Source organism: Protopterus annectens, chromosome 11.part0 (assembly GCF_019279795.1).
Source record: "Protopterus annectens isolate FY-2018-M chromosome 11.part0, PAN1.0, whole genome shotgun sequence".
Classification (NCBI taxonomy): domain Eukaryota; kingdom Metazoa; phylum Chordata; order Ceratodontiformes; family Protopteridae; genus Protopterus; species Protopterus annectens.
In genome coordinates, this window is record NC_056745.1 from 1,493,283,475 (window position 1) to 1,493,301,653 (window position 18,179).

Genomic DNA, 18,179 nt, shown 5'->3' on the forward strand with positions numbered 1-18,179 from the left:
ATAAAAAATGGCGTCGGCTGCATCTTTTATACCCCTGACGACCTAATGTCATGGAAGAGAAGACAGCAACTGACACAGGACCCAAAACTTTGGAATTCAGGCCAACTGAGGGCAACCTGCCAGCAGGATTACCCAAATGTAATGACTGCAACAGTGAAGACACTCGAACATCTACATTTATGGTAAGTGTACACAACTGTACTTTTCTCCTGCAAAAGCTATGTATAGTGGTGGTTTTCCCAGTCCCAAATAGTGAAATCCCACATGGTATGCCAGTGAGAGTGTGATTCCCCCCACACACACACACACACACATACACACATCCTGCCTCACACTGCTTGGCTCTCCACTTGGATTCCTTGCTGGGTGATTCTGTATGAAATGTATGTGTGCTTCTTTTCTGTCCATGTTGGTTTTTGGTAGGTTTCCTCCTACATCTCAGAGATGAGCCGTAGGTGAATTGGAGATTCTTCAGTGTGTGTTGGATGTGTGCATGCGTGTGCACAAACACATTCCACAGTGGCCTGGTGTCCAGTGTAGGGTAAGTTTCCATCCCTTGTAGTCATCAGTGTTGTTTTGGGCTCTGATTGCCCAGCAGCCCTAAACTGGATAACAATGCTGTAAAAAATACATTAAAAACGTTTTAAGCTTGAAAGTGATTCGTAAGCTCCTGTCTACAGTTGTGTAGAAGCTTTCTCTAAACCTGAAAGTGCCATTATGAGGGCAGCAATTAACATGTCACTGGTATGTCTAGAACTGTAGCCTTTTCACTAGTTCAAACTGCTTTTATTTTTTTTCTCATTTATTACAAGCTGATGACCCACTGAAAAGTGAGGGAGGGGGGTTTGTTTTGCATTAACTATGTTTCAGTACAGGCAAGCCAAGACTCATGTTCTGGGGCCTTTATATTTTATATTGCTTCTTTTATGTAGAAAATGAATGTTGCTGCTGTCTGTTTCTGAATTCATACCTTTAGCCTTTGTGGAATGTCAAGGTCTATAGAAGGTGTTTGACTCGATTGTTTGGTGTGTCTTTATTTTATTGTTTTTTTATTTATTACATTTGGCCTGTTTTAGTAGAAATCTATTTGAATATTTAAGTGGATCATTTAGATTATTTTGCCTTTTACATTCTGACATCACTGTGTCATTCTTTCATTTGTTTGAGTATTACTTGCTGAAAGGTACTACCTGAAGTCATGTGATAATTATGAATGTTAACTCTTGTAATGTTATTGAGTATTTTAGCAAATATGCTTTACTTTCTCCACAACCTTAGTTTTCGGAATTGTTATTACCAAACCTCGAGTTATTAGAAGTTGTCCATAATTCCTTTTTTTCTCAGTGCCTTGGGGTAATGCTTATCAGAGCTTGTTCTGTGGTACTTTCTCTGGAGTCGCACTCTCTATTGGTGCTTAAAAAAGGTTAGAGTAGATTCAGTGGGGTAGTCATAGCCGGCTTTAGGTACCAGTGAACCTTGTGGCTGCTGGGGGTCCTGTGTAACTGGGGGCCCACAATCACAGCAAGTTATATTATCTAGATATTTTATAAGTCTGTCAATTTGACAAAAGCTATTACAGTATATTTAATACCCCAGATATTTCTGGTTATAGTAAGTGTTTTATCAAGCAACAGCTTTTATAATTCCATTAAGTATTTCACGACTAATCTAGTGCCCCTGGCTTAGTTGAACTCTGCTAGTGGACATTGTCTCTGGTAAAACTAACAATGTAGCTAGCTTTTGATACCTGCAATACCTGTGGCTGCAAGGGGAGCTCCATTAATCATCCTTGACTATGTGGGGCCCCCCTAAAAGGTGCTTCTGGTTGGGGAAGTGCATTAATTTTCTGATTATACTCCAGCCTGTACAGGGTTGTGATATCACTCTGAGGATAAAGCTGATCATGAACATCAGCAGGGTAAGCAGTAGAGGGACCAGCAGCCCTGAGTCACTGATCTCAGTGCAAACCTTGTATGTTAAGAAGAACCGATGCTTCCAATTTTTAGGGATGGTTTTCTCTTTCAGGGAGTTTTATAAATACTAGCAGAAAACCGGAGACTATAACTCTCAACTTCTTTGCTGAAAAATTCACCACAATAACATTAATAGAATAAAGGTTCAAAATCAGGAACATGTTTTAAAAATTACTCTAATTCAATTAAAAAGTTAATAGAATAACACCTTTTGCATCAATGTGCTTTTTTTTTTTTTACATTAAGTGTAAACCTCTGATGTCTGTATTTATTAACTATAATCGTGAGTGATTTACAAGCAAATCATACTTTTTACAAAGGGCAGAGCAAAATCAGGGAAGGTCTGTGAAGTCAGGAACAGTGACAGGTTTTCGTTACTCCAAACTGTGGCAAATAAAAGTGCTTGCCCCCTGCTGCTGTTGGATGACTGCTAAATGGCAGTCACTGATCTGGTATGCCAGTACCAATGTTGCACATTGTATTTCTGTTTGCTAAAATAAGTGCAAAACTAGTATGGCTTATGCTTTTGTGTATGTGTTTGTGTGCGCACGTGCAAGTGTGTGCGTGTGCGCGCATATATGCGTGTGAGCATGCATGTTTGTGCATGTGTGTTTGTGCGCGTGTGTGTATGCATGTATGTGTATAAAAAGTATCAGTGATTTTTATCTGTGAACACACCCACTAATGCCAGGACACATGCTTTATTCCTCTGAGTATCAGTAAAAAGTTTAGCTAACAAGTAATTATATTTCAAAAGTAAGGCATAAAATATAGCACAAAACATTCAGACACCTAGATATTCTGAGTCTGTGGTCTATCACCACAAGTTACCCCGCAAGGTGGACCTACTCACCTAACAAAAGGGATTTCTCATTCACCCTCAGCTGCCTTTACTGCACCTGACCCTTTGGGTGCTCAGCTTCTGATCCCTTTCAGACATCTGTACTCAGAAAACGTGCTCTCCATCCAGAGAGAGGCCAGGAAACCATCTACCAGAAAAAAATCTATTTGTCAAAATGGCATAGATTCACGAATTGGTGTGCGTTTAAGAACAAGGGACCCTTTTCTAGCTGATCCCTCTTTGCTCATTAGGGAAGAACTAGCTTATTCATCTTTGAAAGTCCACCTTTCTGCCATTTCATCCTGCTTGCCTTTACAGCCACCTCTGCTTTCCAGACTGGATGTTAAACTTTTCCTGAGAGGGGTCTTGCATATTAGACCACCAAGAAAACCCATTCCTCCTCCATGTGACCTCAACTTTGTACTAGAAAAACTTACATCCTTTTGAGCCAGCAAGCACAGCTTCCCTGCAAATGGAAAACCATTTTCTTAGTGGCCATCACCTCCGCAAGAAGAGTGTCTGAACTGCAGCCCCTCCTTCGTTCTCTGGATGTGCACAGACAACTATGATTCTGCTTAGACAAAACTAAATCTTTCAGAAAGTCTGATCAACTCTTCATCACCTTCCACCCCAGGGTTCTGGGTAAGGCACTTTCCAAACAAATCATTTCATTCTGGATTAAGAAATCCATTCTCTTCTGCTACTCTCACCGTGGCAAACCATTGCCCCTAGGGGTGAGAGCTCATTCCACTAGAGGAATGGCTACCTCTAAAGCCTTTCTCTAGTGCTGGACACCGTCTCCATCATGGAAGCTGCTACCTGGTCTACAGTTCACACTTTCACTAAGCACTGCAAGCTAGACCACGTCGCCAGGGCAATCCTGCAGGGATTCTTAGAATCCTCTGCCCCTGCCCATCACTCTTCCTAAAGCTGGGGTACTCTGCCACAGTACGAGTACTGCAACATAGGAATAGAAGGACATAGAATAGTTGTGTAAAATGGTGCCATAACCATAGCTGTCCTTCTCTTCCATGTTGTGGTATTCCTTCCCACCCGCCTAACCACGTTATTCATTTCCTCCTTCCATACCCCCTATTCCCTTTGATGGATGTTTGGTCTACACCTATGTATCCTGTCCCTACAGGTTACTCTGTTCAGCCCTGCAGGGACATTTGCTCTTCGCTTCTCCTTGTGTTTATACACACTTATCTGGGCTTCATGTTCTGAAGTCTGTACATGCAGATGTCACATTTATAGTCCCTGGTTTATGGCCCTACGTGTGACATCACACGCACCTACAGCAGCCAGGCTTAAGCTTTTATATAGGAGCCAACGTCGGATTGCCTAAGGGCTAGATATCCCACAGTATGAATACTGCAACATGGAAGAGAAGGACATCTATGGTTATGATAAGATTTTAAACAACTCTTCTTTCTTTGTACCTCTTAATGCATGAAATCTGGACAAAACCTGAACTAATGGGGGGAAAGGTGTACAAATAGGGACAGATTTTAAATATTTTGGTCTTATAAACTTAGAAAGCTGCTAGAATAACAGAATTTCTATTAGCATGCATTTTGTAAAGGGTATGTAATCTGAAACTCAAATATATGTTATTATTTGGTCATTATTTAGTGACTTCAGTCCTCCATAATTTGCCAGCAAACTACAGATTTTCTGAGGAACCGACCAAGTATTGTAGGCAAAAATCTGGACATTCTGTGATAATGTGTGCAATTTTAGAGGTATGATGTCCTTGTTTTATATTCACATTGCTAGTTTCACATCTGTCCAGCTCACGTGCACTGTTAACAGTGAATCGGGTCTTAAATGGAGTAAAACGAATATACTGAAATTATCACTTCCTTCTTGGCATAAACCTATAGTGTACCATATTTGAGTGATGACATGACAATGCCAGTACGGTAATTGCTGGTTTATCATTAAGTTATTATGGCTGGTTATCAATCAGTCACTTTGGAATTATTTCATGGTGAATGACAAGTGTAGTCATGGTTAGCATTTTGGAAATGTTACTGTTCTAACGAAGTGTTATTTCTTCTGTTTGCATTTTGTAGTGGAGGACGAAACATTACTGTGACTGGAGAAGGGTTTTCTGCAGTGAGTCATTCATTTATGGAGGTGCACACCACACCGAATTCACATAGGAGGAGGAGGAAGAAGAGATCTTTAACATCGGTGGTCAGTTCATTTGTATTAAGTCCTTTAGTGACTACTGCGAAATTATTTTGTAAAATCTACTGCATCCATTTTAATATCCGTATTTCCTAGTAAGCAGTACTGTGATTCTAGCAGGGGTAATAACCAGTACAAATACAGTAGATGTGACCTAGCCTTGCTAATGTATATATTCAAACTGAGTCCTCTGTAACCTGTACCTAATGACCGTTCATAAGCATCAGAGCTATGTACCCATTGTACAGCCCCTTTCTAAATACAAAATACATGTATATATAGTAGTGTTAGTGGCACAGTAGATAGCACAGTCACATTTGGTGCTTGAAGACTGGAATGCTGTGGGTTCTATTCCCACTTCAGATGATTGGGTTGCTGACACTGCAGCGCACCATTAGAGGGATGCTGCACTCCCAAGATTCCCGTTGTCTTGAGTTGGTGGTAGCTCAGGTGGATGTAAAAGATATCATGGCACCTACTGAAAAAAATTTGGGATGCTTCGGATGCCCTGGCCAAATTTTCCATGCTAGTAGAAATACCATCTCTGTTCTCCCTGAAAAGAGGTCCCTAGTCTACTGGGAAAAATGTGGGTCAACAAAGAATAGACAGATAAATAGATATATTTAGAGGCAGTGTGCATTATGATACACTGATCACTTTTTAAAACTGATCTTCATTTTGTATGCATTTTTATTTTGATGTAAAAAAAATAGACTGGGATTCATGAATATATTTAAAGGGGTTCACTACATAATGGGGTTCATTACGTAATACTGAACTTTCACAATCCCGAGACTCTGAATACAGATGGAACAAAAATGAAAAAATGCCAGCACCAGAAGGGACTGATGTTAATAGCTTTATTAATGGCTTTGTAAAGCTGAATACTAGACCGGTTTCAGCACATGGCTTTCATCAGTAGATAAATACACTTTAAAAAAAAGCCCCACAATAAGTAGCTCAGCAATGATGACATCATTTCCGGTCATAAGAAAAGTATAAGGTTAATACAAAAATACATATATATGTATATATATTTGTACATAGTTCAAACAGCATGTGTATGAAGAAAAAATAAATATTTTTGAAATAATGAAATAAATAAACTGATCAGGCATAAACATATAACCTGAGAAAACCAATATTTATAGTTTATCATTGAGTCCAGGGGAAAACAAACCTCCTAGTTTCACTATCCATTTCCTCTCTTTGTTGTTAAGAATTTTGTGCCATCCAGTTTTGAAAGCACGATTACCTGTAATGTTGTCTATGATAGTAAAATTAAATTTAGCAGTGGGATGATTCAATGAATGTCTATATAGGGCATTGGTGATCCTGGCATTCCTAATATCCCCCAGGTGTTCAGATATTCTAATTCTGAATTGTCTAGATGTCTGCCCAACATAGAAAGCTTGACAGGTGCATGTTGCAAGATAGACAATCCAATCTGAGCTACAATTACCAAAACAGCCAATATTATATAGATGTCCCGTATTCTTACTAGTAAATGTTTTGGTTTTGAATGTGTAGCTGCAACAACTGCAGTGTCCACAGGGGAAAGTTCCAACCAGTTTTTCACCCGTTAATGTCCTCTGGGATAGAGTGTCATCCCTGAAAATTGTTTTCTTGTAATGGGAGAAAAGTGATCCTAATGTTTTGCCCTTTCTATAAGAGAATGAACATCTGTCCCCCAAATAATCCTCTAAAACAGAGTAAGATTTTAGTACATTCCAGTGTTCATCTATGATGTCCAGAAGGTGCTTGGCATTTCTGCCATAAGTTGTGACAAATCTACAGGTATCAAAGTTAAGTCTGTCTATGATGTTCTTTGTATTCCAATAGTGTATCCCTGGTATAGTTTTTACTCCATTGCATGGCAGAATGAATAGTATGTCCGAAATAACCTCTAATAAGAAACCTATTGGCTAGATCATCATGATGTTGTTTCAGATCCTGTTCAGAGGAACAAATCCTTTTTATCCGCAAAAACTGGGATTTGGGGATATTATTAATAGTATGCTTAGGATGTAGACTGTTGGCATGGAACAAGGTATTGTATTCTGGAAATTTGCGAAATACAGAAGTTTTGAGGGTGTTGTCAGGTAGATGCTGTAAAAAAACATCCAAAAAGTGTATTTCATTAAGATGGTAATCAACCGTAAATTCCACACCCCATATATTTCCATTAAGATGTTCCACAAATTCCTGTAAATAATCTGTACCACCTTTCCAAACCAGCCAACAGTCATCCAAGTATCTTCTCCAAATGTCAATTTCAGGTATATATATATATATATATATATATATATATATATATATATGTGTTGTGTAACTGATCATAAATGATGTGTTCCTCTACATATCCCATGTATAGGTCAGCATAAATAGGTGCAAATGAAGCACCCATAGCCATGCCCTGTATTTGCCAATAACAATCTTGTTCGAAATAGAAAACATTCTTGGTGAGGATATGTTCAGCCATACAAATCAATAATGTATTGAATCCAGGGGAATAAATGTTTGCTTTGTTTAACCAAAAATCCAATGCTGCTAATCCAGCCCAGTGTGGAGTACTGGTATAAAGAGTCTTAACGTCAAGAGTACACATTAACCAATGTGGCTTTAATTGTGAATCAGAAACAATTTGCAAAAATTCTGTGGTGTCTTGGGAGTCTAGCTCTAACGAGAGTCAAAAGGGGTTTGAGTTTTTCAGTTAGAAAAGCAGAAAGGGGTTCAGTAAGTGAACCAATCCCAGATACAATGAGTCTACCTGGCGGATGATGGAGAGATTTGTGGATTTTGGGTAGCAAATATAGATATAGAATTTGAAGACCATACCAACTTCAAAGACAGTCTGAGCAAACTATATAAGGAACTTTTAACTCTTGAGAATAATCTTAAAGCTAAGAAAATTCACAAATTTTCAAGAGACAGGGAGGACTATGATAGAGGAAGACAGTTTGAGTCGCATAAGGGGGTAAGGTTTGCCCAGGGTACCAAGAATCCTACATATGTTCGTAAAAAGAGACCTAGGCCTATATTAAAAAAGGCTGTTTTCATTAACACAACTTCAGGTGAGGAGTCCTCTACTACAGACATGGAATCCATTGGTACTGGGGATTCACCAAACTCCAAGAGGGGACGTACAACAGATGACCCTTTAGGGGTAGAAAACACAGGGGAGGCAGAAAACACAAGGGTCAAAAGTTTAGAAGATCTTTTCTTGTCAGTAGTGAAGTAGATTTACACAGTAATAATGTTCTCAACATTTCCAAATATGTTTTAACACCAGATGAATATGCATTGCTTAATAAAGGTCTTGGATTCATCCATGGCTTCTTTGTTGATGAGACTTCTTTAGTATCAGATATTATGGCATTTTGTAGAAAAATTAATCTTAACTTGTTTTTCAGACAACAATATCAATCAGATCCTTCTCAAAGATCTTCTGAATTCCAATTTCATCAGTCAACTTTTAATCCACTAATGGACAAACATGTAGCTATTTTTCAACAGGCAGTCATCAAAGATTTACATTTTCATTTGGGATCAGAGAATACCATCAAACATAACTTATCGAGAGCCAAACAACTAGCCTTAACACACCTTAGAAATAATACTAATATAGTCATTCTTTCTGCTGATAAGGGTGGTGCAGTTCTAGTCATGGATACCGATTATTATTGGGTGGAGGGAAATAGGCAGTTGTCTAACCCTCATCACTACATGAACATGACTACCGACCCCACACCCAATTTCAAAAGGGAAATAGATGACTTTTTACAGGGGGCTGTGGAGGCTGGCATTTCTGAGAATGTTAAATTACACCTGATGGTTAAAGACCCTGCAAAACAGTATCTATATTTGCTACCCAAAATCCACAAATCTCTCCATCATCCGCCAGGTAGACCCATTGTATCTGGGATTGGTTCACTTACTGAACCCCTTTCTGCTTTTCTAACTGAAAAACTCAAACCCCTTTTGACTCTCGTTAGAGCTAGACTCCAAGACACCACAGAATTTTTGCAAATTGTTTCTGATTCACAATTAGAGTCACATTGGTTAATGTGTACTCTTGACGTTAAGTCTCTTTATACCAGTACTCCACACTGGGCTGGATTAGCAGCATTGGATTTTTGGTTAAACAAAGCAAACATTTATTCCCCTGGATTCAATACATTATTGATTTGTATGGCTGAACATATCCTCACCAAGAATGTTTTCTATTTCGAACAAGATTGTTATTGGCAAATGCAGGGCACGGCTATGGGTGCTTCATTTGCACCTATTTTTGCTGACCTATACATGGGATATGTAGAGGAACACATCATTTATGATCAGTTACACAACATATATATATATATATTTATATATATATATATATATATATATATATATATATATATATATATACACCTGAAATTGACATTTGGAAAAGATACTTGGATGACTGTTGGCTGGTTTGGAAAGGTGGTACAGATTATTTACAGGAATTTGTGGAACATCTTAATGGAAATATATGGGGTGTGGAATTTACGGTTGATTACCATCTTAATGAAATACACTTTTTGGATGTTTTTTTACAGCGTCTACCTGACAACACCCTCAAAATTTCTGTATTTCGCAAATTTCCAGAATACAATACCTTGTTCCATGCCAACAGTCTACATCCTAAGCATACTATTAATAATATCCCCAAGTCCCAGTTTTTGCGGATAAAAAGGATTTGTTCCTCTGAACAGGATCTGAAACAACATCATGATGATCTAGCCAATAGGTTTCTTATTAGAGGTTATTTCGGACAATACTATTCATTCTGCCATGCAATGGAGTAAAAACTATACCAGGGATACACTATTGGAATACAAAGAACATCATAGACAGACTTAACTTTGATACCTGTAGATTTGTCACAACTTATGGCAGAAATACCAAGCACCTTCTGGACATCATAGATGAACATTGGAATGTACTAAAATCTTACTCTGTTTTAGAGGATTATTTGGGGGACAGATGTTCATTCTCTTATAGAAAGGGCAAAACATTAGCATCACTTTTCTCCCATTACAAGAAAACAATTTTCAGGGATGACACTCTATCCCAGAGGACATTAACGGGTGAAAAACTGGTTGGAACTTTCCCCTGTGGACACTGCAGTTTTTGCAGCTACATATTCAAAACCAAAACATTTACTAGTAAGAATACGGGACATCTATATAATATTGGTTGTTTTAGTAATTGTAGTTCAGATTGGATTGTCTATCTTGCAACATGCACCTGTCAAGCTTCCTATGTTGGGCAGACATCTAGACAATTCAGAATTAGAATATCTGAACACCTGGGGGATATTAGGAATGCCAGGATCACCAATGCCCTATATAGACACTCAATGAATCATCCCACTGCTAAATTTACTTTTACTATCATAGACAACATTACAGGTAATCGTGCTTTCAAAACTGGATGGCACAAAATTCTTAACAACAAAGAGAGGAAATGGATAGTGAAACTAGGAGGTTTGTTTTCCCCTGGACTCAATGACAAATTATAAATATTGGTTTTCTTAGGTTATATGTTTATGCCTGATCAGTTTTATTTATTTCATTATTTCAAAAATATTTATTTTTTCTTCATACAGATGCTGTTTGAACTATGTACAAATATATATACATATATATATATGTATATGTATTTTTGTATTAACCTTGTACTTTTCTTATGACAGGAAATGATGTCATCATTGCTGAGCTATTTATTGTGGGGCTTTTTCTTTAAAGTGTATTTATCTACTGATGAAAGCCATGTGCTGAAACCGGTCTAGTATTCAGCTTTACAAAGCCATTAATAAAGCTATTAACATCAGTCCCTTCTGGTGCTGGCATTTTTTCATTTTTGTTCGGTCTAACTTGCTTGCCGTGCACCAGCCGTACTTGCTAGCTTTTCTCTTTGCTTACTCTGAATACAGATGACCAGAATTTCGATATTGCAGAATCTTGAAAATAATGAATGGGGATTGACATATAGTGCAGAACGGGAACTTTGCCTTTCACTGCACTGTAGTGCGATCCCAGAGTTGGTATATTTAAGTTGTGGGGGGTGCAGGGGGGGCTTGTCCCCCCTGCATAAAAGTTAGAATAGTTGGTTTTGTGTTTAACTGTTTTTTTTTAGTTCGAGATTCCACAATCTCGAGATTCTGGTCCTCTATTTTCAGAGTCTTGGGATTGTGGAATTTTGATATTTAGTAGTGAACCCATTTACAGATGGGATGTTTGCTCTGAGAGTGTTGATGGAGAAGTACAGAGAAGGTCAGAAGGAGTTGCATTGTGTCTTTGTGTACTTAGAGAAAGCATATGATAGGGTGCCTAGAGAGGGGTTGTGGTATTGTATGAGGAAGTCGGAAGTGTCAGAAAAGTATGTAAGAGTGGTACAGGATATGTAGAGGAGGGTAGTGTGACAGCAGTGAGGTCTGCGGTGGGAGTGACGGATGCATTTAAGGTGGAGATAGGGATTACATCAAGGATCAGCTCTGAGCCCTTTCTTATTTGCAATGGTGATGGACAGGTTGACAGGCGAGATCAGACAGGAGTCCCCGTGGACTATGATGTTTGCAGATGACATTGTGATTTGTAGTGAGAGTAGGGAACAGGTGGAGGAGACCCTGGAGAGGTGGAGATGTGCTCTAGAGAGAAGAGGAATGAAGGTCAGCAGGACTAAGAGAGAATATATGTGTGTGAATGAGATGGAGGATAGAGAAATGGTGAGGATGCAGGGAGTGGAGCTGGCGAAGGTGGATGAGTTTAAATACTTGGGATCAACAGTTCAGAGTAATCATGAGTGTGGAAGAGAGGTGAAGAGAGTACAGGCAGGATGGAGTGGGTGGAGAAGAGTGTCAGGAGTGATTTGTGACAGACGGGTACCAGTAAGAGTGAAAGGGAAGGTCTACAAGAGGTTAGTGATACCAGCTATGTTATATGGATTGGAGACAGTGGCATTGACAAAAAGGCAGGAGTCAGATGTTAAGATTTGCACTGGGTGTGACGAGGATGGACAGGATTAGGAATAAGTATATTAGAGGGTCAGCCCAGGTTGGAAGGTTTGGAGACAAAGCCAGAGAGACAAGATTACGTTGGTTTGGACATGCGCTGAGGAGGGATGCAGAGTATATTTGGAAAAGGATGCTAAGGATGAAGCTACCAGGTAACAGGAAAAGAGGAAGGCCTAAGATAAGGTTTATGGATGTGGTGAGAGAGGACATGCAGGTGGTTGGTGTGACAGAGCAAGATGCAGAGGGCAGGAAAAAATGGAAACAGGTGATCCGCTGTGGCGACCCCTGACAGGAACAGCCGAAAGAAGTAGTAGTAGTGAAGCAATTTAAAGACATTTTAATAAATGAAATGTTTCAGTCTTTGATGTCATATTTATCTGTGTAAGTTCATGTCTCTCATTTCTTCTGTGGGTTACAGTAGCTGATATATTAAACAGGACTATATTTTTCCAGGAATAAGGTATTTCTTTGGAGCCTTCTTGCTCTGATGGTCGTTTTGAAACCATTCTTTCTGCTGTCAAGTCTTTTAAGAGACTCATCCTGCTCTGCTCTGGATCATTGCACTTCTCACAGTCTCTGCTCTGGATTATTGCACTTCTCACAGTCTCTGCTCTGGATCATTGCACTTCTCACAGTCTCTGCTCTTGACCATTGCACTTCTCACAGTCTCTGCTCTTGACCATTGCACTTCTCACAGTCTCTGCTCTTGACCATTGCACTTCTCACAGTCTCTGCTCTGGATCATTGCACTTCTCACAGTCTCTGCTCTGGATCATTGCACTTCTCACAGTCTCTGCTCTTGATCATTGCACTTCTCACAGCCTCTGCTCTGGATCATTGCACTTCTCACAGTCTCTGCTCTGGATCATTGCACTTCTCACAGTCTCTGCTCTTGACCATTGCACTTCTCACAGTCTCTGCTCTGGATCATTGCACTTCTCACAGTCTCTGCTCTGGATCATTGCACTTCTCACAGTCTCTGCTCTGGATCATTGCACTTCTCACAGTCTCTGCTCTGGATCATTGCACTTCTCACAGTCTCTGCTCTTGACCATTGCACTTCTCACAGTCTCTGCTCTGGATCATTGCACTTCTCACAGTCTCTGCTCTGGATCATTGCACTTCTCACAGTCTCTGCTCTGGATCATTGCACTTCTCACAGTCTCTGCTCTGGATCATTGCACTTCTCACAGTCTCTGCTCTTGACCATTGCACTTCTCACAGTCTCTGCTCTGGATCATTGCACTTCTCACAGTCTCTGCTCTTGACCATTGCACTTCTCACAGTCTCTGCTCTTGACCATTGCACTTCTCACAGTCTCTGCTCTGGATCATTGCACTTCTCACAGTCTCTGCTCTGGATCATTGCACTTCTCACAGTCTCTGCTCTGGATCATTGCACTTCTCACAGTCTCTGCTCTGGATCATTGCACTTCTCACAGTCTCTGCTCTGGATCATTGCACTTCTCACAGTCTCTGCTCTTGACCATTGCACTTCTCACAGTCTCTGCTCTGGATCATTGCACTTCTCACAGTCTCTGCTCTGGATCATTGCACTTCTCACAGTCTCTGCTCTGGATCATTGCACTTCTCACAGTCTCTGCTCTGGATCATTGCACTTCTCACAGTCTCTGCTCTGGATCATTGCACTTCTCACAGTCTCTTTTTTCTTGCAGTAGTACTTGCAGCAATTCTGGTCTCCTTCGTACTTGGAACATCGTCTTTGACATGTTTGCCTTACTGAATTGTATTCAATTTTTCTTTTTTGCCATTTTTCATCTTCCCCAATAACAGAATACTACTTGGCCATTCTTTTGGTTGTAACTGATTCTTAACATAAGCTTCCCATTTGTGTTAACCCTTCCAATACTGGAACTGTGATACCTTGGCACTCGAGTGTTGTAAGACACCACTGATGTGGATGAAGAGACACTTAGAGTTTTGGTATATCTTTTTGTTAATAAAGCTGCATGGCTTACAAATAGGACATGGCAAATATCATGCAACAGCTGGACATGTGAAATTCGTGGTTGCACTCAGGGTGTCCTACAGAGCTCTATCCTAGGCCCCTACTTGTTTAGATTGCAACTTTCAGGTCTATCTTTTTCATCTGAGATGTTTTACAGTCTGTATGCAGATGACCTGAAAATGGGTAAACTGATTATGTATGTTACATTTCAGCATGGCTGCAAAAAAAAAAACTTTGAGTAAATTGACCATTTTGGGCACAGGAGAATAATATGCTGATAAATGCAACAAAAAGTGTGTGAAATTTGGGAAACCTAAAATGAAAGGTGAATATTTAATACATCACACAGTGATTGAAGCTAGATTCATTATGTACCTGGTTATATCGGTAGATCCATCTTTGAGATTTTCTAATCATATCAACCAGTTGGTTAATGGTAGTTATAGAACTATAGATTGTATAAAAGGATTTATTTAATCAGGAAATCAAAAATGATGTAGTCATTGGTTGTTAGTTACATTAGAGCCAAACTTGACTATAGAATAATAATATGGAAACCTTATAAGAAAACAAGCATGAGTAAACTGGAAACAGTACAGCAGAAATATACCAAGGGCATCCATGGATGTCAATGTTTATGTTCTGAAAGGCTAAAATATCTGAACTTGTATAGTATCTCATATATTTAAGAGGAGACCTTATTTAGGTACAGTCAGCTACCTCTGGAAGTTTGGGGTTGTCAAAGTAGTAGAGAGTAATGAGGTCATCTACCTCGAAACCAGGACGCAGAAGGCTAAACAAATGAAACAGTCTGAATGAAGGCAGGGAAGGAAAACATTGCATCAGAGATCCAAAGTTTATTGTAAAAATAAGCGTTTTTGTCCTGGTATGCCCAGGACTATTACAGATAATTTCCAAACAATACAAGTCTCATAAAAAAAAAAAAAAAACAAACGCTTAAAGTGCCATGATTTAATTAAAAGTTAAACACCTTCAGTGATCACGTTTAGTTACAAAAACTCAAGAGAATGCCAGCAAAACGTAATCCCTTCCCTTTAGATGCTGTCATAAGTAATGCAGTATAGTCATAAAAAAGTGTGAATGTATGTGTGTGTGTGTATATATATATATATATATATATATATATATGTGTGTGTGTGTATATAGTTACACCCTGAAGTTTTTCTAACCAAAGCATGCAAGAACGGCACCATCCATTTAAAATACATAAGAATAAATAAGAAGAATTTATCAAAATAAAAATTTATTAGAAAAATATTTGAAGTGTCTGTCTGAGGGAGATCTCCATGGATGAAAGCACAAGACAGTTAATAATGATCATTGCAATGGCTGGGGGGTGTGGTAGACACAGTTTATAGTGAGTTGCAATACATTACTGTGGCAATTTTTATTTCGCATTTGTCACACCCGAACATCACAAGGTTGTGCCGAAGGTGTCTATATTTGGGATGAGGTAGGGAGGCAGAGTAGAAGTGAAAATACAGGGCAGTTATTTGATGTGGCTAGCCAAAGAACAATGTACGAGTCTGTGAACAACTTGAAATTCATTGCTGAGGCCACTGTGCCTTTCATTTTCTTTTAAATCAGAAGTAGAAAATGTGCACAGAAATTCAGTATTGTGTTCTGAGGGCAGGCATATCATGAAAGCAAAGGGCAGTTAAATGATTCATGCAAAACAATCACTAATATGGCTACTTTGGGTGTAGGGGAGTTGTGCCCAAGGGCAACAGATTGAAATATATTTCTGTAGTCCTCTTTCACTTCACTCATAATCAAAAGTTAGAGGTTTACACAGAAGATATATGTCTTGTTAGTGTCTGGAGAGGGAAAATACTGTAAATAAAAGCACAATAACATTACTTGATCACTGTCACATAAAAAGGATATATCTTTTTAAGATAGCAATTTTATTTATTTATTTTTTTGTTGTTGATACTACCAAATACTTCTAATTTGGAACCAGTCAAAATCTGTTTTTGCTTAACTTACTCAAGTTTAAAACTCCTTTTTTCTATATAACCATACTGTCTTACGGCATTAGGACTTTTTTGGGTCTTTTTACTTTAAGTAACTTTCAAGCTAATACATTAATTGCTCAATTCCTGCCTTACCTTAAACTTCATTCGTCCTCAGAAACATTCTGTTTGTGGTGTTCCCACAGTTTCCATTTCTTCTATTAATTTGATCCTGCCCTTTTTCTAATGATCCAAATTCCATTTCTTTTATCTCTGTTATAATATTCACTACTTCAAATATAGTTGGTTTAGAACTTTGATTTCCATTTTCTAGTAATTGCTTTTTGGGAGCAACCAAAACTAAACTTAGCAAGGTCTTTCTTATGTCTAGGCACAAATCCTGTATCCCAGCTATAAAAAAATAATTTCCATAGTTATACCCATTTGCTCACCCAGTATTTCTGACCAGAATACTCTGTATGGAATTTAAGTTTAGCAACTCATCACCCTCCCAAAACATATGTTCGTAGTTACCTCATTTCCCCTATCACTCACCTCCTATGTTTGCCATCTACCTGAGGAAAAATTCTTTGGAATCTGCTTGGGGTATAAAATACTTATGCAAACACTTCCATGTAAAAATTGTAAATCTTATAGATTTTATTTTTTGCATATTTGGAAGCCATACATATATTCTCCAATTATTTCATTGTGAATTGATGATCCAATATTTTATAACCTCCTCTGATTCATTCTTATAGTTAACATGCAGTATTTTATATGCTCTACTTATTTTCTCTTTTTAACAGCAGTTTTATGTTCTAGATTCTACTAAATACTGTACCAGAGCAGGCCTTTCATTTAGGATTCCCCTATTCCTTTCTCTTTAACTGTACTATGATATCCATCCCTGATATGGTAGGCAGTCTGTGTTCCAGATGTCTTTGTGGCCTCTTCCCATTCTATTTGCTTTCCTTCTCTAGTTCTTTGCTTCCAATACTTTGGTTCCTTTGCCAGCTTTCTTTAGTAAATTCCAGCCCCCCCCCCCTTTGCCCATTCTCTGTTCCCCAACTGCAGTCATTCCTGTCTGCAGAATCTCCTTTTTCCATTCTCATGTTGGCTAAGTTCTTAGAATGCCTTTTGCTACTTTATGAATAAAATCTCTATGGCTGTTGAGATTTTCCTTAAGGGTATGTATCCAAAATCCCACTCTGTCCTTATTTCTTGAATTTCTCCCGTTTTATCATCATCCCTTTCCACATAGCTTTGATCCTCCAGAAAAAAAATATTCTGAAGGCAGCTGGATACAGCAACTTGAATGTCACACATCCCTCTCAACATTGCTTGATTGCTGGGATAACTGTGGTTGTTTTCTGCTTGTACAGTGAATAATCATTTTTTTAGAAATGCACAGTTTTGTCAGGATCAACTCTTTCTGCTGGTATGATTGCATCTTTACTAACACAGATCTTGGCTACTTTCTCATGGCCAGGTTTGGAGTATATGCACAATGTGCTCTTTCAGTTAACAAATCTTGTTGTAAGTACCAGTCCAGTTGCTTATTTGTCTTTTCATCAAATGAGTACAGTCTGCTCCTTCCAGTTACCCTGGTACAGCAGGAAATGTCTGTTTTTCTCTGATTGCTCTAACTTCTAACTCTTCTATTTTTAAAAAAAATCTCTTCTTGAGCAGTGTCATACTCAGCCAGCCTTTTTTCATTTCATCCGCTGGTTTTTCGCAGTTTTATCAGCTCATCTGGACTGCTGCTCAAAACTTCTTCCATTTTTCCAACCCTTTGTTATTTGGGTTGATGTACTTCTTCAAGGTTTCATTTATTTTAATCAACTCTCTGCGCAATTTGCTTATTTTGTTCCCTCTATATTACTCAATGTCATGTCTTGCACCAAAGCCGGAGCCTGAACGGCTTTTTCCTGAACAGCTGCAGGATTCTTCCTAGTCAGTGTTATCTCTTCAGCTTTGCTAGTTGATTTTGTTTCAAGTTCTCCAAGTTTATTCTTTGCTGGCATCTAGGCAATGTACTTAATGTCGAGTAAATGAATTAAAAAATGGACAGAATTACTCGCCTTTGTCACTTTCTTTTATCACACTGGGAGAGGTAAAACTGTTTATCACTGGGTTGCCATCTTAGAAAGCACTGGACATAGTCTTATATTGCAAGT

The 18,179-nt window shown here is 38.7% G+C and overlaps 1 protein-coding gene across 1 annotated transcript in view; it reads left to right on the forward strand.

Annotated features, from left to right (window-relative positions):
* The window catches only part of PLXNB2 (plexin B2), a gene marked incomplete in the record, with an annotated part of 671,705 nt that overhangs the window by 323,063 nt on the left and 330,463 nt on the right, over positions 1 to 18,179 (forward strand). Inside the window, 1 exon segment of the mRNA XM_044087338.1 lies at positions 4,893 to 5,016. Within this exon segment, the coding sequence (XP_043943273.1) occupies positions 4,893 to 5,016 (124 nt within the window).